Source organism: Lagopus muta, chromosome 1 (genome assembly GCF_023343835.1).
Source record: "Lagopus muta isolate bLagMut1 chromosome 1, bLagMut1 primary, whole genome shotgun sequence".
Lineage (NCBI taxonomy): Eukaryota > Metazoa > Chordata > Aves > Galliformes > Phasianidae > Lagopus > Lagopus muta.
Window position 1 is genome coordinate 83,149,039 of NC_064433.1, and position 24,935 is coordinate 83,173,973.

The 24,935-nt window shown below is 50.7% G+C and overlaps 1 protein-coding gene across 6 annotated transcripts in view; it reads right to left on the reverse strand.

Moving 5' to 3' along the window:
- Positions 1 to 24,935, reverse strand: part of BOC (BOC cell adhesion associated, oncogene regulated) — a 44,375-nt gene that overhangs the window by 2,635 nt on the left and 16,805 nt on the right. For 2 of the 6 annotated variants that reach the window (XM_048936380.1, XM_048936353.1), the window contains exons 2-16: positions 16,782 to 16,955; positions 16,087 to 16,365; positions 10,838 to 10,984; positions 10,143 to 10,286; positions 9,505 to 9,798; positions 8,428 to 8,700; positions 7,626 to 7,924; positions 5,513 to 5,681; positions 4,713 to 4,823; positions 4,097 to 4,303; positions 3,081 to 3,262; positions 1,503 to 1,608; positions 1,190 to 1,312; positions 713 to 934; positions 79 to 305 (exon numbers count right to left, since the gene is read on the reverse strand). In XM_048936380.1, coding sequence (XP_048792337.1) covers positions 79 to 305; positions 713 to 934; positions 1,190 to 1,312; positions 1,503 to 1,608; positions 3,081 to 3,262; positions 4,097 to 4,303; positions 4,713 to 4,823; positions 5,513 to 5,681; positions 7,626 to 7,924; positions 8,428 to 8,700; positions 9,505 to 9,798; positions 10,143 to 10,286; positions 10,838 to 10,984; positions 16,087 to 16,365; positions 16,782 to 16,866 — 2,868 coding nt within the window. In that variant the 5' untranslated portion in view covers positions 16,867 to 16,955. Of the gene's footprint in view, positions 1 to 78; positions 306 to 712; positions 935 to 1,189; positions 1,313 to 1,502; positions 1,609 to 3,080; positions 3,263 to 4,096; positions 4,304 to 4,712; positions 4,824 to 5,512; positions 5,682 to 7,625; positions 7,925 to 8,427; positions 8,701 to 9,504; positions 9,799 to 10,142; positions 10,287 to 10,837; positions 10,985 to 16,086; positions 16,366 to 16,781; positions 16,956 to 18,743; positions 18,976 to 24,935 lie in introns of all 6 variants that reach the window. The other 4 variants (XM_048936385.1, XM_048936361.1, XM_048936367.1 and 1 more) reach the window with 4 other exon arrangements.

A 24,935-nucleotide genomic window follows, 5' to 3' on the forward strand; every position in this document is an offset into this window, starting at 1 on the left:
ATGCCTGGAGAAGCCCTCCCATGCAACCATGGCCATGGCTCATGTCAAATCAGCTGTTAAATGAGGGTGTGGACATACCTGCTGCATGTCATCTGGACTGTAATCTTGGGTCTTTGTGCTCACATAGTCCACTCCTGCAGAGGGGCAGATGCCGTTCAGATGTGCCCCACTGGCATAGGGCTGCCCATTAACATAGGGATGTCCGTTGGCACGAGGAGCAGAAATGCCCCTCAGGGGCACCATTGTGTACTGGCAGGATGACACCAGCAGTCCAGCTCCTGGGAAGCCCATGTCAATGGTTTGCTCTGCAGAAAGAAGAACAAGACAGTCTGAGGCCAAAAGCAGAGGTAAAGCTGAGCTTCCTGAAGTGAACTACTGAAAATGATAGTGTTAGGCTGTCCTATCAGGCAGGTGTTTTGGCACACTAAGCATCCTCAGAAATACATGATACAAAAGGGAAGGCAGTGCCCCTTTCCACCACTTGTAAGTCCCAGGGTTCCTTCTTAACATGGTAAACAAGATAAGGGATGAATGTTGGCCTTTTATCTTGATGGGAGGGTTCCATTGGACATTTGGAACCTCTGCCCTTCTTTCCCTGCTTCCCAGAATGCGCAGCGTTCACGGTTTGGATGTTTGATCCAATTACATCCAGGATCATATCTAACCCACAAGGTTACATCTTGTAAATCAGCCCTCAAGAAAGGACCCTTACTCTGCTTGGACCAGGCTCTCCAAAGGCAAAAGGGGATGAAGGCCACGATGAGGAGTACGATAGAGCCCAGCACGACGCCTACGATCAAGTACGGTAGGTCGCTGGAACGGGCCACCATGGCTCCTGTCCCCAGGCCACTGTGCCCACCGCTAAGTGGGGGATGCTGCTGAGGTGCCACTGTTGAGGGTGGAAGACGACCCGGCAGACCAAGAGATTTTCGAGCTATGAAAGAAGAGACAGAGAATGAGATACAGCCATGGCAGGAGGAAGAGCAACACGCTTAAGAAATACGAGTACTGGTGTGGGTGTATGCACATAGTTAGCAACAGCATAACCAAGCCGACCTGCCCTCTTCTGTCCCGTGCCAGAGCTTAGATGACATGCTGTCAGGCAGAGATGACTCCTGTCTTGCTGTGCTCTGGACAGCAGTAGGGACAGAGTACTGGGCTCCCACATGTGCCCTGCAAAGCTGCTCACCTTTGGTTTCACAGATCATCACATTGCTGAACTCGCTTTCACCACCCTCATTGAAGCATTGCATCTTGATGTCATATGAGGTCTCCGGCTGCAGGTGGCTGATGGAGTGCCAGTATCTATCTCCTGAGGACAGAACACACACACAGGGTGTCATTAGCTTCCTGTGTGCAGACAACCCACCTCTGCAGCAGTGCTAGGTGGAAAAAAAATAATCCAGCAGGAGCCTTGTGCCTTTGGTACACAGGGCTCCTTCTGGGCACATCCTCTTACAGGAGGAACCAGCAGTTATGACCAGTGTTCAAATATCTCCTACCTTCTACCACATCCTTCTTGTAGTCGCTGTCATTGTCACTGTCTGTGGGGCGGTAGTAGATGTAAAAGCCATGGATGGGAGTGTTATTGTTGCTGGCTGGGATATACTGCAGAAGAAGAGCAGAAATTAGCAGAGATGTCTGTGTTGTCAGATCCATACTGTTCTGGGTGAGGAGCAGTCAGGATAAATGGGATGGAACAGGAGGAAGTCCCAGCAGAGGATCTCTTCCTTGTCTTGCCACTGGTTTTCATAGTAAGTAAATTCCTTCCCAGAGACCACTGATGTTTTACACTCTCACATTTTGCTTCTGTCACACAGCAGGCAGGCCATTAATTTGGTTCTGTCCACCCCACCATTCTATACTCTGCTTCCGTGATTCTTCTTCTCTGAAGCATCAGATGGTTTAGGTTGGAAGGGACGTTTAAGATCACCTACTTCCAACTCCCCTGCTATAGGCAGGGACACCTCTCTCTAGACCAGGTTGCTCAAAGTCCCATCCAGCCTGGCCTTGTATGCCTCCTAGGAGGGGGCATCCAACCTTCTCTGAGCAATCAGTTCTAGTGTCTCACCACCCTCACAGTAAAGAATTTCTTCCTAATATCTACTCTAAATCTATCCTCTTCCAGTTTAAAGCCATTTCTCCTCATCCTGTTGCTACATGCCCTTATAAAACATCCCTCCCCAGCTTTCCTGTAGGCCCTCTTCAGGTAATGGAAGGTCCCCCCTGCTCAAGCCCTCTGATCATCTTCATGTCCCTACTCTGCCCCTCTTTTTCCTCAGCAAGTTACTCAGCTGGGCAAGGACAAACACACCATCACCTTGACTTCAACAAACTCATGGCATCCAGACAAAGTGCATCTATCCTGCTATGAACCAGTGACTGTAGAAGTCACGTATTTCTGACGACAGCTCTGCTCCTCCCTCATCTGGGGCTGCACTGCCCCAGCTCCATGTGCTCTTGCAAGCTTTCATCTAGTATTTTATCAGCTAGTGTGTTTAAAATAACATCACTGCCCATCCTGCCCTGGAGCAATTTTGAATCAGATGTTGGGAGAGAAGAGTGTGACACATCCCTCTAAATAAGCTCTAAGCTGTTGGAAACACTTGGATCTGGGCCTGTGAGCCAAAATATCCTGCGCATTCCTAAAAGTCCTCAGGGCTGGACTGCTGTACATGATTACCAGCACTTAGAACTGCTGTTTAGCAAGTGAGAGTGAAGGACATGTCTGCTGGAAACTACTGGGGCAGACAGAGGTGCTAATAGATTCCAGGAATTTGGTCAGGAAAGCAAGCAGCCACCCCACGCATTGTTGAACAAAATGGTCAAGAACCAGAGGTTATCCACTGAAATGCCTCCCATTTACAATGCTGGATTCAGATTAAAAGGTTTCCTAGGCTCTGACTGCCTGCACTTCTGCAAGCCCAGCCCTCAACGCCTGTGACAACTCTAGGACCTCCAATCCATCTGTGCTACTGACAAGCTCCGGTGTGGCAGCCTTGAAGATGTGTGAGCTGGACAAGAAGCACCTACACACTTGCTTTTTGCAGAGATCCTTCTTTCTCCCCCACAAAGCTTACCATCCACTTCAGCATGATGGTGGTCTCATTAATGGCATCTGTGAAGGTGATGTATGGTCCAGCCACCGGGCGCTCGTACACTCGGTTGTTGTGCCCAGACACCACATATGGCCGAGATGCAGCACTGGGCTCACTTTCTCCCAGGATGTTCAGTGCTCGGACACGAAACTTATAGGAAAACCCTTGGGAAGAAATGGGGAATAAAAGAAGTTTCACTAACACGGCACTGATGTATTTCAAGAGTTCTGTTGTCAACAGAGGCCTGGCTGTGGAGAGGGGGCTTTGTCTTCTCCAGAAAGTGAAAAAAACTACAGAGATGTTTTGTTTGAAGTACAAACACATTTCGGCCATGTGATAGACAGAGTCTGCTTTTATTTGTCTCTCCCAGTTCCTGTCTTGTTGGTCTAGAAGTCATGTAGCAGTTATGGGACATGGGGTAGATGGCTGGATTCAGAGATGCCAGAAATTTGCCTTTACCCTAAAGCAGATACGAGATAGCATCCTTCCTCTATTGCACTGAAATTAGCTACATAAATCTCACATAAAAGTTCTAAGCCTAAGCCGTTTTAACTGGGACATCCTTTTTCTCCTTTTTAAGTATGGGTAGGTATTTTGCTTTTTAAAGCTGTCCCACACAACGATGCCTTTTTTTCTCATGTGAAGTTCAATGGGAATTGCAAGTCCATCTGTCTTGCCTGTGGCTACAGAAAGAGAAGTTCTGTCCTATCTAGTAAATTGCAAAAACAAGACACTAATGCCTTTAGTAACTATGTCCCATAATACAGAAAAGCAGGCATGAGCCTCCCTGAGGGAGGTCAAATCTATGTTGGTCTCTGCAGCTGGAGAAACTGGAGAAGCATTTGCAGCACTTCCCCATACACCTAAGGCCGGAGCTGGGGAGGCTTTGTTCTGCTTACACATGCCAGGGCTGAGTGCGACGTGACAGATGGTTCACCATCCTACAGGGACTGCACGGCTTTCCTACAGACCCCACGAAGCAGAGAACTCTTGCCTACCTTTTTCCAGGTCTGGGATTTCCACAGAGAGGCGAGAGGGAGGAATGTCACTGGTGGCCAGGACCCAGTCTCCCGACTTCTTTTGTTTCTTATATTCCACACGGAAAGACTGGATGGGAAATCCACCGTTCCCACGGGGGATCCAGGTCACATACACAGATGTCTCTGATGCCATGGAGATGGTTGGACGATCTGGTGCCTCTGGAGCTGTAAGGGCCACAAGTGGACATCAAGACACTTTTAAAATGTCTGGAGGATGCTCAGAGGGATTTAGGTGAAGGACAGCCTGCATCACACCCACCCACATGCTCTCTAAGTCCCAAGTGCTCTTCATTAGAGCTGGGACTCCCAGATCCTCACTCCTTTCAGTTTGTGTTCTCCAAATATCTTTTACTGCTGTTTGTATCTCACTTCTTTTTCCCTTTCCTGCTCAAGGAAGGTGTGTGCACCCATCACAGAAGAGACACAATGAGAAGTGTGGATGAGAGTCTGGAGATAGAATGGGAGGCCTCACTGATGTGGGAGCAGCGAGCAGGGGGAGATTGACACTGGGGACAGAGAAGAGACACATGGGGGTAGGAGATGCAAACAGGAAGGGCCTTGCCCAGAGCCTTACGGGACAGCCGGCTGTTGTCAGACTGGTTGCTGCTCTGAGTGCTCGTGCCTGGGTCATCCCTCTGGATTTGCTGTTCTTTGCTGGCAACAATCTCTGGTTTTGGGCGCCGGCCTGTGTAGGGTGGAGAGATGGCATCAGGGACACAGTGGTGTGGGTAAGAGTTAATTTTTGTTGTGATGAATAAAGAAAATATTCCTAGTCACAGTGCTGATGTAAATAGTCTTTGGACTCAAACAGTCCCGAGGACTCAAAGTGCTCAACTTGCAGAGAGGAACTAAAGCAACACAGTCAGATTTGTTATACTGTTGATTTATTTTTGCCCCCACTAATGTTTAATTTTCTAAAACTTTTTATTAGTTTTCTGAAAATCTTGTCACTCGATTTCTGCCTGAGCAGGAGGTAATCAGCTCAACGCAGAGCCTGAGAAGGTACATGAGCAGCCCTCTCCACAGGGAAGGTTTCTATGTAGGGAATGCCATCTCCCACACTTTCTGGGGACAGGAAAAGCAGCACGGGGACACAGGAAGACTGAGCTGAGACTTTTGGAGCATCCTTTTGGCACTAAGCAGACTGCCAGCAAGGAAGACTTGGATTTCTCTTAAAAACAGCTCAGAGAAACACCTGTCTGGAATAAATCCCAAAAGCAGATCCTTCCTTCAGGCAGTGAAAGGATTAAGTGACCTCCTGACATCTCTCTCAGGCCTATTCTCTGTGGTTCTGCAGGTGTCCAACTGAGACACCGAGAGAGGAATGAGGGCACCCGACTGCCTCAGAGCAAAATACCCCAAGACCGTTTTGACCTTTACCAGTCCGGAAGGTCACCATGGCCGTCTGTCCCTCGCCGGCGCAGTTGTGAGCAGCCATCTCCACCTCGTAGAGGCTTCCAGGATCCAGCCTGGTGAGCGTCAGGCGGTGCTGTGAGGCTGGCACATCTCTCACTGCCCAGCTGTCTGAGGCGTTGGCCACCTGCTGGGAGAATAACGCAGGCAATGGACAGAATTAAGGCTATGCAGCCTCAGCTTGAGTAATTCTTGGCTGAACTATAACGCCCCCTGCAGGGAATGGATGCTGTATGGCTGTGCCCTAAGAAAGACGTGGAAACATATTTTGTTTTTCAGTGATGTCCCACCACCCCATACAGAGCGGGAGGGAAGGTGGGATTCTCTGCCTTCTCCCCAGCTGCAAGGATAATATTATTGCAGGCAAACACACAGGATGCTGAGGTGACGCGGTGCCGAAAGCAGCATTAGCAATGCAGGCAACGCGACAGAACGGAAATGCCAGGATTCAGCCGTATCATTCATCTTCTCCAGGCGTTTGACACTGACTGATTAATGCCTGCCTCATTTTATTTTTATTCCTGAGCCCACAGAGCTCTGAGGCCAGGAAGGGGAGTCCTGAAGACTGCTAAGCATCCAGGAAAGAAAAAGTGAAATTCTTAAGAAACAAAGATAATAACTACACAGCATCTGACTGCTTGCGGGCTGCTGACATTTTAGGGTCAGTGTAGGAGCAGGGAGAAGAGACATCCGTATATGTTTTGGAGAGGAAAAACAGACCCTTGCCCAGACAGTTTTAAGCCTCCTGTCAGAAGGTTTTACTTTCCTCGGCCATTTCTCACACAAAGAGCCTTTTCTTTTGTTGCTGAATTGATTCCTTCCCTCTCCACACACATGCTTTTCCAGTCAGAGATGTTTAAACCAGATCATTATATAACTTGATCCTACAGATCTCTTATAGAAAGAGACTCTCTAAACAAGTTTGAGGGTTATTGGGACTAATTCCTTTCCACACAATCCTTCAGCATCTCAAGAAAGAGTCTCCAGCTGAGAATTTGGACTACACTGAAAACATATTACTGCAAACTGCAGTGACCCATGATGACCTCCACTGCCCTGCAGCCCCTTCCAGGTGAAGCACTGAAAAACAAGTAAAATATGGACAAACTCCAGCCTGCAAGCCAATATTGCATACAGAATTGCCTGTTACATGATACACCACTGGGGAACAAATCTCTTCTTGGCAGACTACTAGACCCTATGCAGTCTGGTGAGGCTTTTGGCATCTTTTGTTTTTGAAACTTGCCCCATTGTGTTCTTGTGTTGGCATCTTCTGCCTTTGCTTTAGAGAGTTATTTAAATCTCAGGCCTTAGTTTTGTTTAGAAAGAAATCAGCAATGTGGGGGTGTTACCAAAGCCTCCTGTTATACCAGTCAAAAAATTCTGGGAAAAGAGATAACATGTATTCACATATAATCAAAAATGGTGGCTTGCAATGGCTGGGAATCCCAAACATACCAGAACTGAAATGTATTCAAAGCCCATTGCAAAACCAATCTCTCTACTGCAACCATCTGTGTACCCAAAGGAAATACAGGCTTTTTCTCCCATGCTCCCAGTAAAATGACAAGAAGTACTCTTCACCTCATTAGCAGAATTTTTACTTCAATGGTGCTTTGCTTTGCTACTTAGAAAATCTGCTGGGTAACGGCTCTGCTCGCACCCTGCCTGCTGGGCTGAGAGGCACTGCAGAAGGCAGGAGCCTTCAGGCTCAGTGGGGCTCAGCACTGCTCCATGCACCATGGCGTGTCACCAACACGTGCTTTACAGTGCACTGCTTTTCAGCCTCCAGAATAAAACTATCAGGAAGTGGTAGTTTAGAAGCTTCCCAAAGGAGTTAGCATGGCTATGAGAGCCAGAAAGGCACAGGTGTGTGCACACGCACTCTCTTCATTTCAAGGCTGACACACAAACCCCTACCATCTTTTCTCAGATTTGTCCCACTGACCTGCACTGCCAGTGAGCAGTGTTTGCCCATGTCCCCAGTGCACTGTCCGCAGGGCATGCGACAAGGCCACCAGCCACACCAGAGAACAGCATGGGAGAAAGATGGAGCAGGGCAAAACAGCAATACCTTGCGATGCTTCACCACGTAGTAGAGGATCGGGGCCCTGCTGTCGGGTCGGGGTCTCCACACTAGGTCGTAGCTGTCTGTTTTGGATGTCCGGGGAGAACTGAGGATGATGGGGGCCTCGGCTGGAGACACCAGCTCCTTGTTGGCTGAGCACTGCGGAGACGCTGCCAGTGGAGTGGTCACAGGCTTTGGTGGACTACCTTTATCCAAAGGCAGCTTTAAGGCACTGTCCCTGGAAGACGGTGTTGGAGGCTGAGCTGAACCAAGCTGGGTATCTTGCCCAGGGTTGAGGGTAGCTCCTGAAAGATGAGATGCTGAGAGTAAGTGAGTGGTGCAGGCAGAGTAAATGTGTGATCCAGGCTGCAATGAAGACAGAACTAAGAGAAGCCCCCTGAATCCTCTTACAAATCTGGAGCTATTCACCTACTGCATCACCGATAACTAAGAGGTATCAGGTCCCAGGTGGTGCTGCCTACTGGGCCTCTCCAAAAAGTGTCAGAAACAAACTTTCCTTCTCCTGGTACAAACACAACATGACTCACTGGAGCCTCTCCCAGGACAGCTCTGTGCCACAGGGGGCTTCCTCTGAGAGCCCCCCTGACCCTAGGTAAGTCCAGCATGGTCCAAGGGAGGAGATAGCATCTCCAAAACCATTCACAGTGCAGGATGAAACAGAAGGAAGAGCGCAGCAGCCCAAACCCAAGCAGGAGGGTTACACACCAATCTTCTCCTCCTCACTGCTCGTTTGCTGTTCATTGGCCTCTAGCACTGAATGACCACAAACTTCAATGAAGGGACTCACCTGGCTGGGCCGTCCTCAGCTGCACCATGGCTTGTGCACTTCCAACCTCGTTCTCTGCCATGCACTGGTAAATGCCATCATCTTCGGGCCCCACACTGACCACCCGCAGCGCCCGGCGGGACAGCCGGAGCCGGTGGCTGGCGGACAGGGGCACAGCGTTGCGCAGCCACATGACTGAAGGCTGGGGGTTCCCTCGCACCTCGCAGGTGAACTTGGCACTCTGGCCCCAGGGTATGATCTGCTGGGACAGCTCCATCGTGACCTCTGGGGGCTCTGAGAGGGGAAAAGCACAATAATGATGACCACTTGGCAAGGAGCATGGCACAGTCCTGGCTTTGCACTCTCCTTTCTGGCAGGGAAGAGAGCGAAGGGATGGATGCTCAACCCTTCCTGCCAGCCCTGCTACCTTTATGGGGTCCCACATGGATCTGGTTTGTTACAGCAGCATCCATGTGAACCAGAAGGAGAGATGGCCTAAGGCCAGCTTCCCCTCTCAGTCACATAGTGACAGCAGGGACCTATGAGTCCCTTTTTTCTTAGCTGAAACAGTACTCTGCAAAGGTTGCACTTGTGCCAACAACACTCTGACACTTGGATGACATGCAGTCCAACAAAACATGGGCTTACCTTCCCTGAAGTTTGTAAGAAGGGGATAGATATGTGGTAGAAATACCTAAGGTGTGGTGTTCTTTCTATTTCTCACCCCACAAACAGCTTCCCTACCGAACAAAGTGAAAAGCAAAACTCTCTTATGCCTTCCCTATACTAATCTCAAATATGTCTGAGAAAGAGCCAGTCCTCCACCAAAAAGCGTTGGAGCAAACCCAGTGACACAAGGGACAAGAGATGAGCTTCCCCATGGGAGGGGGAAGCTTATGCTGGCAACCTGGAAGGAAGAACCTTTTGCCTTCAAGATAGAATTTATCCCATCTCCTAGAAACTGGAACCACAGGCATGGTGTGACTTACACTGTGGTTTATCCAGAGAGAGGAAAAGTACAGCAGCATTAGTACTTTTCCCTGAAAACAGATGAGAAAGTCCCACCCCTCCTGAAACAAGAGCTACAGCAGCACTCACCAAACACCTGCACATTGTAGAAGATGAATGCTGCTCCAGCCTCACCAACCCCATTGTCAGCTGTGCAGCTGTAGGTGCCCGAGTCCTCCTCGCTAGTGGGGTCAATCAGAAGGTTGCTGAGCAGGAACCGTGTCTTATTGTATGCTGAGACACTGGAGCCATCTTTGGCCCAGGTGACACGGGGCGGGGGGATCCCACTGGCCACACACTCCAGGATGAGGCTTTGGCCTTTGGTGACGATGATGGTCTGAGCTTCAGGCGGGTAGATTATCCGAGCGGCCTCCGCTGTGGAGCCTGGGAGTAGAGGAGCAAGGAGGTAATAGGAAGGAAGGTGGCAAAGCAGGACAAGAAGGCTGTTCTTTAAAAGATCTGTGCATGCAACAAGTGCTTTTGCTGACGGACTAAGGGCCTTTACTCATGCATCACCAAGAGTAAGTCCTGAAGAGGTACGGCAATCCCAAGGCTGCACACACAAGCCCTGGGAGCAGACCCAGGGCAACTCTCCTGCAAGAAATGGGTTTTCTCAGCAGCTGCTAATGTCAGTTCACACCAAAACCCAGCTAGAATAGCACTTTGTATATGCTGCCTGGACTGAAATTGGTAAGAAGGTGACATGCAACGAAAGGAGAGCAACGTACGTCTCACGCGGAGCCTCTCACTGGAGACTGAGGTTTTCACCTCCTGTGTTACAGGGTTGTAGGCAGCACATTTATAAGTCCCCTCATCCTCTTGGCTAGCATTGACAATCTGAAGGTTCCCGGATGGCATGATAAGGTAATTGTCTGTAGGGAGAGAAGAGGAGATGGCTCATGGCTCAAGATGTGGCACCTGGATGAAACAGTGCCCTAAGAGAAAAGGTGGACAAGTGAGAATGAAAAATACCGATGGGATAACACAAACAGCACTGAAATAAGCCCTTTTTGTTCACGCATCAGGAGGAGATACGATGCAGTTGTGGGAGGAAAAGTGCTGCAGGTGAAGCTAGCTTGTAACAAGTATGTACGGTAGATGAGAGTGAAGCTGCAGAATTTAGATCCAAATTTTAAGAATTCCCCCAGGTTCAGAATCATCTTTATCCAGGGACTGGGCTGGAAGAATACTTCATGGACATATGGAGACGCTCAATGAAGAGCAATGTGGTTCATCACCTAATTCTATTTCCTTTCCCCAAGCTTCCTTCTGCATGCTGGTGTTACACCTGATCCTCAGTCCCAGGCAGTGGGAACACATGGAGCCTTGTGAGAAACCCTCAAAGAACCAGCGCTCAGATCAGCCAAAAAGAGTACAGCTGAAGCCATGGGGATGCAGTGGCATAGAGCTTTGTGGTGCTCACCTCGGGAGGCCTCCAGCCACTCGTGCTTCACGCTGTAGCGGACCTGGGCCTTGGGATGGCTTTCGGGCAGGTCACAGGCGATGACAGCCGTATTGCCTTCATCCACCTCAATCACGTGAGGGCCATCAAACTTGAAATCCTTGAGATCTGCAAAGGGAACAAACAGGACATCTTAGCTGGCACAGCACCCAATTCATCCTTTCCCCACAGACGCAGGGCTGCTTCGCCACTGTGCCAGCAGAGGACCGTTCCATCCATGGCAGCCAGGGAAACTGGCCCCATATCAGAGCTATATTTTTCTTCTCCTTCCTACAAAGCATGTAAATTAAAACACAGCTTCAAGAGAAGCTGCCTGTTCCATGGCTGAAGAACTGGGTGTGAAAAATCCTGGCCTCAAAGTAAAAACGGAGCCAACTTACTGTAGCACTGAGGGGCAGCCAAAAGCGGACCTTCTACACCTCCTAGTTCCAGCACAGCTGCTGTTCCACTACTGAACAGTCAATGCTTTAATCACCACTTTGGGATGCCTCAGGGGCGTGTAGACACTGGGTGGCAAGAGGCAAAAAGGTGGGATACCAGGGTGATCATGAGGAAGGGAATCTTCTACATGCTCCTCAAAGGCATCACCCCCAGCTCTGCGCATCACCACGACCTCTTCCACCACATGAAGAGGGGGGAACTCATTCTCAAACCCTGTGCTATGGAGCATGAAGCCCTGCACTGTCAACAGCTCAGCCATCCCTTCCGACTGTATCCAGGTGCATGGTGCCAGTGCCCATGGGCAGTTTGAGGAGCTGGGGAGCAGAAGGGCTTGTGGAAAGCAGACTCGGTGCAGTCTGCCCTTGGCAGCCAAGCCAGCAAAAAATGTGTTTTTGTTCTCTGCGAAAGAGAGCAGCGCTCCAAGAGAAAGAGACAACGCTGGCTCCGAGCTTCTCCCACCCACAGTCACAGAAAAGTGACATGAAATTTCTCAAGCAGACTTTCTGATTAAAGCAAGATCCTTTATGGGGTTTAAATAAAAACCAGCCCTCTTGGCAGGGTGGCGAGAAAGCCTCCCCGAAGGCGGCGCGGAGGGGCTGTCGGGCGGCTGCTTGGGGAGCGAGTGTTCCCGTGCCCGGATTCGAGGGGAGGGGAGTGGGCCGAGCAGGGGAGGGGAGGTTTTGCAATGTCATAAAAATGATTTGCAGTGAACATGCTTCATACTTTTGGAATTTCTTGGCATCGTTCAATTAAAAAAAAAAATACTAAAAAGAAGGAATAAGGGTGAACTTCAGAAATGCCATTAATCCTTTAAGACAAGCCGAGGAGGGGAGCCATGTTTCCACTGGGTATTAAAGCCAGATGAAGATTAACTCTTAACTTGTGAAGAGCTGGCGGCAACCCGCTCTCTTCCAGCAAGGAAAGTTGCTGCCGGGGAGGGGAAGGGTGCCGGGTAGTTTCTCTTCTTTGCTTTCCTACCCGATCAAGGAATAAAATAGCAGGAGCCACAGAAATGGAAAGATGTGGAGAAGAGCCTGCACACATCACACATACTTCTCTGATCAACAAAATATAAACGAGCATCAGGAAAATTAATGTGCGCCTTGGTGGTCTGGATTCATCACAGCCAAATTAAGATTCTGGAGCCAAGGCATAGGCTCCAGCAACTCTGGCAGGGATCTGCACACGCACACACGTATGCACACACACCAACCCCAGAAAGCAGCCCCACAGCCACGCCAAGAGCTCTATACCCATGTGGGGACCCTTGGGGTGGCCTCACGGAGGATGGCTGCAGGGGGGTCCTTCACACGCAACCCCCCAGCAGCTTACACAGCTGCAGATGCCCCTCAGAGGGGACCAGGGCCTGTGGCTCTCCCTGCTTCCCTTGGGCCACTTGCAGAGAGGATGAAGAAATGGGGCCACAGGGCCCAATAGACATGGAGCGAGAATAAGGCAAAAGGATGAGAGATTTTCCAATATGCAGGCATAAAAGATTCCTTCTGGACTATTGCCCTGAATTCTTGCTCCCTCACAGGGAATGAGCCAAGCTACTTGCCAGTGAGTTTTGCCTGCAGGTGGTCACAGCTCCCAGCTAGTTCCCCCTCTGCCACATGCATCGTAATAGAGCTACCTAATCGGACAGCTGCTTTACCCCGAGGGCTTCATGCAAGCAGGAAAAACTGCTTATCCTTTCCACGGCTGCAAATCCCGGCTGTGCTGGGATAACAGGATTTATTATTATTGTTATTTTGTTCTTGCATGTGGCAGGGAGTGCAAGCAAAGGCCACTCCTTGTGTCCATCCACAGCCTGTGAGGAGGCACGAGGAGGGTCAACCCCACAGCTGCCCAGCCGCTGTCATCAAGAGTGAAATCAGCTGAATCCTGAGATGGGGGGCAAAGCAGCAGGATGGGTGAGACAGATCGGATTAAATGAATGGGAGGTCATAAATAACTCTGAGAAAGAGCAGTAAATAGAAAGCAGGCCCTCAAGGTGAAAGTTCTCTCACTGCCCCCAGGGCACACCCATGCTGCCTCCAGCCTCTGGCATCCTGAAACCCTGTTCTCCCTCAGCTCCTCATCACCCCCAGACATCTCACAGCGCTTGTGCCGGCCCTACAGAGGCTCACGGAGCCCCACCTGTGTTTTCCTTCTCTCACCTCCTCACACCCCTTCTGCCCCCAGGGCTGGACCCCCTAAGCCGACTCAGCAAATGCTTTTCCAACCTGCAAGAGGCCTCCTCCCTACCAGCACCTCTGGGGAGCTGTCATCAGAGAGGCCAAGGCAAAGGAAAATGAATAGGGCCAGTTTCAGCAAGCAGCTGCAAACTCCTCAGGGACCCCCAGCCCGACCCCGTGCAGGGTCACTGCCCACGAGTGCTGCATCTTGGCTTTCCCCACGTGTGAGCCTCCCCATTGCATCCCCAGGGTGCACAAGCATTCCTCTCATCCCTGGCTGCTGGGTCATGCTTTGGGGATCCACTACAGCAGGTGCTTCCCTTTGCTTCACCCCAATTATTTTTTCGGTTTTAAATGTCATGGCTATCCATTGCAGGATAGCTCTTGAGCTGAATGCATGGATTTTTTCATGAATACTGTTGAGTTGCTTGGCTTTTACTACCTCTGACTGCTCTGCCAGCCAAGCACTTCAGCATGCTTTTCCCTGTGAGTTACCACAGGATCCAAGGAGACCCTGCAGAACTGGGCATGAAGGGCCCGGGACACTCTAGGGTACTTCCTCCAAAGGAGGAGAAAAAGGAGTGCAAGCAGCCAAAAAGTTGGGCAGAAGATGTTACCTAAGTCCCTCAAAATCTAGCAGGACACTTTCTCCCATGACTTCAGATCTGCTTCCAAAATAAACCTAAGCCATAATCTCAAAAATACATTCTTTCCCTCCTGCTTTCATATTCACATTCCAATTTCACTCTAGCATCTCTGAAAGTCATTTCTGGATGAGGCTGAGACTTTCTGAGGGTTTCTTTCAGTCCAGCAGGTGATCTGGAAGAAGCCCTAAGGACCAGTGGCAATGCCAACGTGCCAGGTCTTCCCTCTCCGCGCAGACCTTGGTCTCCCCCAAACCAGCTCACAGCAAGGCCCTACAGGTGAGGTCTGGAGCAGGCTTGACAGCTTGTGGTGCATGCGCTATCACAGCTATCCATCTCAGTCCCACCACAAATCAGTGTCCTCTCATATTTTAAAACCACTGCAGAGCCACAGATGTGAGCAGTGTCCGTCTCATGGACATAAAGCTGGATGTCTGAACCCCCTCAGAAGGTTTCTCTCCTACACCTCCAGCCCCACATCTTTCCTGGGTCTGTCTGCTCTCTCTTCACCCCTAGATTTCCAAGTTTTCCCCGTCCAAGTCTGCCATGGTGAATAGGACATGGCCCCTATTTCCCTAGGAGGACAGGGGATCCACAGTGCCTAGCAAAGAGCCCCTCTGGTGCTGTAGGACATATCTGCTATTCACCAGCGATGCCAGACCCAAGGAGGCGTATCAAACAGACGTGCTTTGCTGTAGAAGACAGAGCTGGTGGTGGTGGGCTGGAGTGAAGAGAAAAAGAGAAAAGAAGAGCAGCCTAAGAATGAAAAGATCAGGCTGAAGAGCTGTGCACACCCCGCTCTCCTAAATGCAAACCATGCCCTAGGTAATCCCATCCACCTCTCCCTCCTCTCCTTCCTTCTATCAGGCCACCAGTGCACACAACGCCCTTTCTGCTCTGGAATGTGTTCTCCGAAACTTAATCTCGGTGCAGAGCTCAGGCCAAATCCCTTAACATATTCAGCCCCGTGACAATCCCCTCCCACCCCACTTTGGAGCGCAGCAACTCTCCTTCACCTCCTCCTCCCACTCAGCCTGGCCTAAACATTTCACTTCTGATTAATGTATCAGTGACAAGCCAATAGCTCTTGGCTTTAAAGCCAAACCAGCCCCTACTTTGCACAAACATCTTCACTTCTGCACTTTCTTATGGCTTAGCCCCAAGCTCCCCTTGTGCCAGGAAGATGAAGCAGTGCTGTCACTGCTAAAGGATGGAGGTCTCTGTAGCACAGACCTGCTCCACCAAACATTGCACAGGACTCAGAGAGGATCAGACTCTCAGGTGCCCAAACTAGGGTGGTCCACACCGAGCCTCCCCAGGGAGCAGTGGTGAGGATCACGTCAGAAATCCTGAAGCTCAGAAAGGAGGTGGCTCACAGTGGCCAGGCCACTGTGACCTTGCAGGGAGAGAAAAAAGCCTGAGGAAGGAGGAGCAGGCAGAAGTTAAGTGACAAACAGCAACAGGTACTTTCTGGAAACCTCAAGAAGTCAGCAACCAGAAGGGGCAGCATGGCAGTAAGGGAACTAACCACATGTCAGTTAGGAACTTCCAGCTCTTTATGATCATGTAAAAACTGTTGCTGTGGGACAGGTGGGCCAATGAACTGCTTTGAAATGATCTGTTTTGGATAAACACTGAATACGTGTGTTAGAATATAAAATCCTTGCTTGGGAAAATAAAGGGAATCTTTTGCACGAGAATTTCACACGAGAATTCTGTGTTGTGTTGCTAGCATGCAACAGTAGGCAGCCTACTGTGCAGAAGGACTGCATAGGTTATGGCTGGGCCATGACACCACAGCCAGTCTATGGTCTAAAGTGCAAAGAAATGACCTGAAAAGTGAAAGGAGCCTTCCCTGCATGCCAGAGTGAACAACTGAAGTTAGATGAACCTCTCCAGATGGGCGAGTGGAGGCTTGAATAATGCACAGGATGGCAGCGTTACTCACTAGCCAAGGTGACCACTGCGGGGACACTGGCAATGACTCCTTCGGGCACACGAGCAATGCACTGGTATCGCCCCACGGTGTGGTTGTTGAGAGCTGTGATAATGAGTTTTCCTTGCTCGATGTGGATCCCCAGCACCTCATCTGATCCATCCAGCTCCTTTCCATTCAGTCTCCAGGTGAGGTTCACTCCTGGAGGGTCTACGACACACCCCAGGCTGACCGGGCCCCCAGGCTTCTGGACAGTGGAGGCAGGCTGCACAGTAACTTGCAGAGATTCACCTGCACAAAGAAAAAGAAAGGGAAAGGAGAAAGCCCCATGAGTCTCAGCAAAAGAAAAGATAGAGGGAAAAAACTGCAAAACTGCTGTACCCCATTGTTTCTATTTGTGCCTCATGCTCTCCTTAGCACCACACACACACCCCCTACACTTTGGAAACATACATCAGTCCCATTTCTTCTTGGCAGCACCAAGCAGAGATGTCCAGCTCCACCTGTAACCTCTTCTTCTAATGAGTGTCACCCTGCCATGGATGTTCACCCCCTTCAGAATGTAATTGGACATCGCAGCATCGTACATCCTGTACGCACATGGGAGAAGCCAAACCTCTTCGGAAACAAATGAGATCTTGGAAGCTCGGTTTGCCTCAAGACAAAGCATAAACAAAATGGAACAAATAGATAAAACAGAAACTCACTCAGTTTGGCAAAGCAGCTCGTGGCTGCGAGGAGGAGGCAAAGGATGGCGGACATGGGTCTCTTCTTTCCATGTGTCATTGCCATCCCATGCAGTGTCTCCTGGGGCAGAGGCGCCCAGAGAAGGGTCCCATAAGCTGCCTCAGGGGATGCGGTAGAGGTGTGGTAGCGGCTTCCTGCAGATGACAAGAGAGACAGTGGCATGAAACTCAGATTACCCTCTGTTTTCCAGTCCTGACTGGCTTCTATCTCAGTACTCCTAAGATTCCAGGCATTCACCAAGCCCATGGCCTGAGCAGGCTGCAGACACTGATGCAAAGTGGCCCACACTAACTTAGAATCACACAGAGGGTGGTGTCACACTGGAACAGGTTGCCCAAGGAGGCTGTGGATGCCCCATCCCTGGAGGCATTCAAGGCCAGGCTGGATGTGGCTCTGGGCAGCCTGGTCTGGTGGTTGGTGATCCCGAACATAGCAGGAGGGTTGAAACGAGATGGTCATTGTGGTCCTTTTCAACTGAGGCTATTTTATGATTCTGTGATCACACACTTTTATTCTAAACTAAGAAATCAAATATATAGAAAGATATCATATTAACTAGTTGGCCTAAAACACACAACCTATTTTGAGTTTAACAACCCAGTTTGGAACAAGCACTAGGTTTGCATCTGAATGCAATAACAATCTTCAAAATGCGAAGCTCAAAGCCACCTATCACAGCTCAGATCGCTGAGAGGAGTTGCACATTGCAGGAGCTGTTAAGGAGGGAGTGCCACGAATGAATGCCAAAGCAGACTAGGAGGATTAAGAACCTAAGTGGTGCACCCACATACACCTCAGATGTCATACTGAAGTCATTTTCAATTGAAGGCTAAAGGCTAAAGTTGAGGAGAGATTTCTCTCTAGGGACACTGTAAAATGGCAACAGGATTTTGAGCACTCTCCAGCCGTAGCACCAACAAGATGTCCTGCGTGTCCTGAAGGAATTACAGAATTGTTTCTGTAGCATGTCTACATTGGCAGAGGAGATGAGAGACCAGATTGATTACAGCAGCAAGCCCAAACAGCAACTGTGATATTGCCTGCTCCCCCTGCAGACACCAAACCCTTTACCTACAGTTACCATCTTCAAGAGCACCTGCAGAGAAGCGTTTCCTATTTCCACCATGGTCAGTGTTTGAGCCACGAGCAATGCATCCTTTTATACACATCTCAGTCAAAAAGAAGGGTGAAATCCTTTCAAGTATAACCTCCAGAGGCAGAACTCCTGAAGCGCAGACTCCCACAAACTCCTGGTGAGATGCTCAGGGAGTCATTCAGGGTAAGCTCCATTTGCTGGCACACAGCTCCTGCCATCAGGGAGCTCTCACCAAGCCACTTTGCTGGTGGTTCCTAAAGGAAGCAAAGCCAAGCAAACTGGCCTGCAGCTGAAGCTTTGGGATCAGCTGAAGTCATACTGCAGCTACTGTAGCCCACAGCTCAGTTACATGTGGAAATCCACTGTGGGTAACCACCACCACCAAAGCGATAACACAATTTCCTTCCCATGTGCCTCAGCCTTCCCAGCATCACTCTCCTTCCCCACGGAGGGAAGAAAGCCTTAACAATTTGTCTTTGAGGAGTTTCCCCCACTAACCAGCACACGATGTGGTATGAGATCCTTTAGTCGTCATCTTGGAGAGCATCTGAGTCACTCAAGTTAAGCTCTCCACCTAACATAGCCACCAAAGAACCCTTAGTTACACCACAGCTGTCTCAGACAAGCTACCACTGACCAGACCTGATGTGAACACGCACTGGTGTGCCACCTTAGCCTAGAAAAGGCTTAAAAACTGGGTTTCTACTTCACTCTACAAGGTATTGTGGGGATTGGTAGTCTTCCACCAAACCAGAAGAATCATTCTGAGGTAGACCTTAAGCCTTGTTCCTCAGCACTGGAAGCCTACAATGCGAAGCTGACTCACTTGCCGTATCTGGACGAGCTTGGCAGCAGGATGGAAAAATGTTGGACAGGAAAGAGTTGCTCCTTGGAGTCCATGCTGAGGGTGGGGGAAGGTAAAGAGGTTTCCAACCAGACCTCCCAGCAGCAATGCATTGCTCAGAGCCTCTGGCCAGATAGAGAAAGCGTAATGGACCCTTCACGAGCAAGGACCACCCATGCACATGGACGCCATGTCCGAACTGGCTCTCCCCAGTCTGTAGAAAGAAGAAGGGCAATAGGTGGGGAGGGAAAAAAAGGGGAGATCACAAAATTTGGCCAAAGAGCCAGGCAGATTAAACAGTATTCAGCGGAGGCCGAGGAGAGAAGGTGTGTTGCGACAAGTGTACGGTACCTCCCCAAACCTCCAGGCAGAACATGAGCTCTAAATAGGGACATGTGGCCATTTCTTTCACAGCTGAGTGAAGTACAAAAAGTAAATGGCCGGCATAAAAATAATGAGGAAAATGAATGAAAACATCAATTCCAAAAGGACTATTAGGATCCGGGGCCAGATTTCGAAATTCTCAGCTTCCACAATTGAAGCCAGATTTTCAAAAGCATTCAGTTCTTGACATGCTGAGCTCTCCTGAATAGGCGACCAACTTATTTCGACGCCTAAATGGGAGCTGACCTCTTTTGAAAGCGCTGCCCTTAAGCAGCCTGCAGTAGTGCAGAGCAAGGCACTTTATTAACCGGGCAGCTTGCGAGCTGCCGGCAGCCCCGCGCACGCCGGGAGCGGTGCGGAGCTGAGGTGGCCCCCGTCTGCTGGCACTTCAGTGGTCACCCACACTTCCCACCTCTGCTTAACGGCTGCTTGGGAAAAGAAAGGGTTAAAGGCAATGGAAGGGCTTCACTGGGGAGGGGGGAATTATTTACTTATTTATTTTTAATTCTTTCCTGTCAGGTTAAAATAACAATTTCCTGTCAGGGGAGTGAAGGCTCTAAGTCTCTTTCAGACAGCCCCGTAAATCAAAGGAGGGGCCATTAGGAGAGCAAAATTAACGAGAGCTTTGTCAGATTGGGGGGTGTAAAATCTGTCGGCTTCGCTTCCCGCCCCGTGCGGAAGGCCCCAAAGGAGGGAAGGGAAAGGCAGAGGTGAGGCCATGAGAGGGGAGAAAAGCACACAGGGGGGGCAGAAGGGGGGGGGAAGGCTGGAGTGGAAAAGGGACCTGAATTAGACACGGGCAGCGAGAGAGGTGTCTGCTGATTAGAAACTGAAGGTTTTACTGAGGAAATGCTGCCCACAGCCCCGAGCCCCCTCCTGCTTAACAAGGGCCGGGCCGGCAGCCCTCATTACAGCCACACCACCCGTGATTTACAAGGCCCCAAATGGAAACCAGGCCCAGCCCGCTGCCCAGCTCCGTGAGGCAGGCAGCGAGGACCGAGGGAACGCAGGCGGGGAGAGCGCCGACACTGCAGGGCCGGGGGAGGGCTGCAGGGCTGGGGCCAGATGAGGACGTGCGGGTGACACTGGGGGATCGCCGCAGCTGCTCCCAGCAGCGGGTCAGGCCGGGACAGCAGAGCTCCCAGCTCACTGCTGGGGCTTTGGGACTGGAGCTCTTCAGAAGAGGTGCCTTCCACAACACAGCGAACTAACATCGCTTGTGATCAGTAGGTTTTAATACAGGACAGGATTTTTTAAGTTGTTCCGTGGAGCTTAAAGCACTGAAAAGGAAGACAGAAGAGGAAGGAGAACTGCTGTACCCATTTGCTTCAGAAAAGACAAGAGGGAGCAGAGGAAGCCCACCTAGCGCAAGGGCACGCAGTTGAAACAGGGCTGGGACCCCCACACACTGACCGCATCACCTCACGCCACTGTGCTGCACTGCTCCTGTGTGAGGGCATCTGGGAAAGGAGAGATGTGTGGCAGGAGATGCATTAACTGCTGTGAGGATCCCCTCAGCTATCCCCACACTGGGGCCCCGCATGCAGGCCAGCCTCGCTGCTCCTCGTGCCCTGAAAACGGTTCTGGTTTTGAGACGGCCAAACGCCCAGAGAGCAGCCGAGGCCTTTCTTCGCCATCATGCTCCCCCTATGCCCCGACACTTAATTTCCCTCCTCTCCCCCCGGCCCCCCCCCTCTATTCTGAGTAAATTCAATTTGACAACCCTGCTAATTGGATAAACGCTGCTCCCCGCGCTCCTTTAAGGCAGCCCGCTTTTCTCTGCTCGTTTTCCAAGGGCGATTGTGGCTGTTCTTTAACACGAATTCCATCTGCTTTATTTCTCCTCTACCCATTCACGGCCCCTCCTGCATATGTATGAGGGGCTGCCCCCCCTCAGCTCCCTCCCCCGGCCCCCCCACCCCTCTCCCTGCCCTCTCCCATTGCCCGGGACAATAACCCCCCAAATGCCCCCTTCTCCCACCCCGGCCCCTTTTTTCGCTTTAGATAAACACAGGCAGTGTCAAGTGTGAGGAGTGGGGGGGGGAATGGGGTTCAACTGCCAGTCAAGCCCCGGGCCCTCAATGAAGCCCGGAGGCCCATCCTAATCTGCTGCATGCTTGCCATATGGGAGCTGTGTTGCCCTGGGAAACACTAACAGGCAGAACGGAGCTTAATAGAGTCCATATTCATTGTAATGCAGTGAAATGGCTCGAGGGACTATTGCCCCTTGGGTCTGTTTTCATTCTTCTGCTCCCCCTCTTTCTTCTCTCCCCCTCTCCCTTTTCCTCCCCTCCCCACCCCACACCCCCTTTCCCTTTCTTCCTTTCAAAAAGCCCCTTCCCTGGAGAGCTCTAATCTGGAGAGGCTGGGGGCTCCCGGAGGGACGGCCCGGCCAGGGGGAAGGGGCTGGGGGAAAGGCGCGGGCGAAGCAGCTGGCAGGACGCTGCGCTCCCACTCGGGGGGCAGGCGGTGGGCAGCCGGCCCTGCTGGCACGGGCTGCGGGCCCCGGTGCCTCCGGCCTGGCTGGCAAAACGCGGCACCAGCAACACAACCCTAGGCGCAGATGGAGCGTGCTGCGCAGCCTCTTCAGAGACAAAGTGCGCCCAGCAAACAGATGTTGTTGCTGCAACATGCTGGCTGTTGTGCCGGGGAAGGCTGCCCTGCAGCAGTGACGGGGCCTCATGGGGTGCCCTGCCGAAATCCACAGCCGAGGCACCTTTGTGGTGGGGTGCACCATAGAGGAAGCAGGACAGGGGTAACCCCTGGGCACAGGTGTGATGTGCCAAACCTCAGAAGCTGGAATTTATGGCATCACACCACTCACCTGTCAGGCCTAGCGCCCTATCCACGACAACAATACCCACTTCAGCACGTCACCACTGCAGCCAGAGACCACTGTCAGGGCAGGCACAGCTGTAGACAGATGCTCCACAAAACAGAGCAAAAGTCATTCCATGCTCTAGGTACTTCAAACAAGTACTTCAAACAAGTACTTCAAACAGGCCAGGATCTCTTCTTTATTTGGGATGTTTGACGCAATGGATACCAAAATACATGCATCTACACTTCCTCCTTCTCCTGTTTGGAGAGGCTGGGTAGCATATTTGCCTGCCCATAGCCCTCCACTCAGGCATCCCCTACATGCTCCTGGCTGCACCTCTATACAGATGGAGTTATACCGAGTGGCTGACACGGATTGCAAGGCTGCAAGAACAACCCTTAGCAAGACACTGGGCTCCAACCGTCCCCCTCTGCCACCAACCATGGAGAGTGGAGTGCTGCAAGGGACAGCAGCGCCCACCGGGAGCCGTCATCACGCCGGCACAGATGTGCCTGTGGCTAGTTTACACTAGTCAGGGGGCTGCTTTTGTTTTCCCATTCTCATCCTTCCAAACAAAAAAGAGAAAAAACAACAAAAACAAAAACAAAAAAGAAAAACCACCAGAACTAAGAGCCTGAGGTTGAGGCTTTAATTGCTGCTTGGGTTAGGGAGAGGTCAGCGAGGAGGCAGGCCCAGATGAAGCAGGGAAATAACCACGGGGAGAAGCCCTGAGAGACAGCGAAGGGAAGTGGGGACAGAGGTGGCAGAAAGCACAGGGCAGGACAACTGAACAGAACTGAGCAAGTGAAGGGCAACTGCTTGGGGAGATCCAGGTAGGGAAACTACTTTGCTCAGATCACAGCCAGCTGCTTCTTTGTGTTCTTAAACATGAACTTCCTTCTCAACTCCAAATTTTTAAAAAAATTCTTTGTCTAGAAGCAATAGAAAAATCTTCACCGTGTCAAATTAGGTACAATAATAGAGTGAAAAAACAAACAGAACCCCTAAACCAGAAAAGCCCACGGAAACTGCCAGTGACAAACTGTGAAGCATTCCTTGGGGCAAGTTACAATGGGAAGATCTCCTGATAGAGCAGAGAGAACCCTCAGTGGATTTCCTGGCTTTAGAGCCTGCACCCAGGGCAGAGTGGGGAACAAGGGCACCTACAACAGCTGCAGTGTTAACAGCAAAAAACAGACTGAGCTTATGTGAAACACATGTCGGAACTACCTGCTAAAATACTGCATCCAGAAGGTCATAGCAGGGGATTTGATCTGGCCGTCTCCAAAACCAGTGTGATCTTTGCCATGACTTCAATGGGAGCAGGCCCAGAAATTGCATTAACAAGTGCAAGGCTCGTTTAACATAGTTGACATCAAAATCCAGAAGAGCATACAAAAGAGACAGGACAAAGTACTCGCCAGTACCGTCAATACAAAGTTTAATCCCCAGATGGCTGGCTTTAGAGGCATCCCCATCACCACCATAAAGAAAAACTGCCTTCTCGCTTGCACTCCTTTCAGCAGTGACTTGTTGCTGGGATGCAAAAGAGCACAAGCCCATTTTTCTCAGCCTTTGAAGATTGTATTTAAGAGGGTTGTTGTTTTTTTTCCCCTCCTTTTTTAAAGTTTGGGAATAAATGGGAGTTTTTACTCTCCATTGCTGTCACTTTAATACTTTTCACTACCAATAACCATGTTGGTAATTGGAGCAGGTCAAAAGCCTCTAGGACCCTCTGCTGGGACACATTTTCCCTGGAAGATATGTCACTACTCCAAAAAACACAAGAGGAAGCTCAAAGCCAGAGAAACAAAAGGACAGAGATGACTGCCTGCAGAAAACACCCTGGCAGTACCAAGCACCTAGGTGGGGCACAGGGCAGCCCCAGGCCTGCCATGACTCTCCTAAACCTTGCACGATGAGTGCCACCTGCAGCAGGGCAGCACGAAATGATGGACTGCCTTGTCCCAGAGAATGAAACTGCCTCGTAGCATTTTGTTATTATTATTTTTGTTGCTGTTGTTAATATTTACATGCCTTTTGCCCCATTTATCATCCTGGGAGTAAACACACCTTTCTGAAAATGATGGCACACTTGAGGACAGTGACCCAAACACGGGCAGGACCAGCACATGGTTTCTCTATCTCCAAGACAGGATGCTCCACAACAGAAGGACAACAGCTGGGGCAGGGAGGCTCACCTGCCCAGCCACCAGCACGACGCAGACTCACTGTCAGCTCCCCGTTCTGCATCCTTTTCCTTTCACACTTGCATTGAGAGGGCAGGCACGGCCTCCAAGCCACCTCCCCAGCCCCTTCACACAATGAGCACCAGCAGCAATTCCAGCTGCAAAGTTTGCTTTCCTTGACACACAGTTTACTTTCTCCATTCCCCCGCATCCCGCCCCTGCCACTTACCCCTCACTCCAAAAAGGCACTCTCAAACAGGCTTAAGCTTTAAACAAATAAGGGTTTGGAAAGCAGCAGCCTGCTCCCGTTTCCCTCCCCACCGCCCCTGCTCTCCCCCCGCCTCCAGCTCGGAGCAAGGGTGCGAGCAGTGCTGGCAAGCGCCGTGCAGGCACAGAAAACAAACACGTGGAGCCGAGCCAGCTGTGAAGTTGGATTTGGCGCACACTGTTTGCAAAAGAAATAAAAGCACATGGGAGAAGGGGGAAGAGGAGAAGGGGCAGAGCCGAGGGAACTGGGGGTGCCCCGGCCCCAAGGGAAGAGTGTGAGTAACTTACAAAGGCCTGGCAAGCACATAGGTGGGTTTGGATGTAGGGACGCTCTGTTGCAACATGTGAAAAATAAACACGTTGTAACCTCCTGGTGCTTGCAGCCCTCCCCACTCGACCTGAGGCTTTCCTATTCCCCGGGGCTCAGGGTGCCAGGGGGGCCAGCACAGGGATCACCAAACCAACTTCCCCATAGCCTTAGCAGAGACTATGTGCGTGGAGGGCATGCATTCA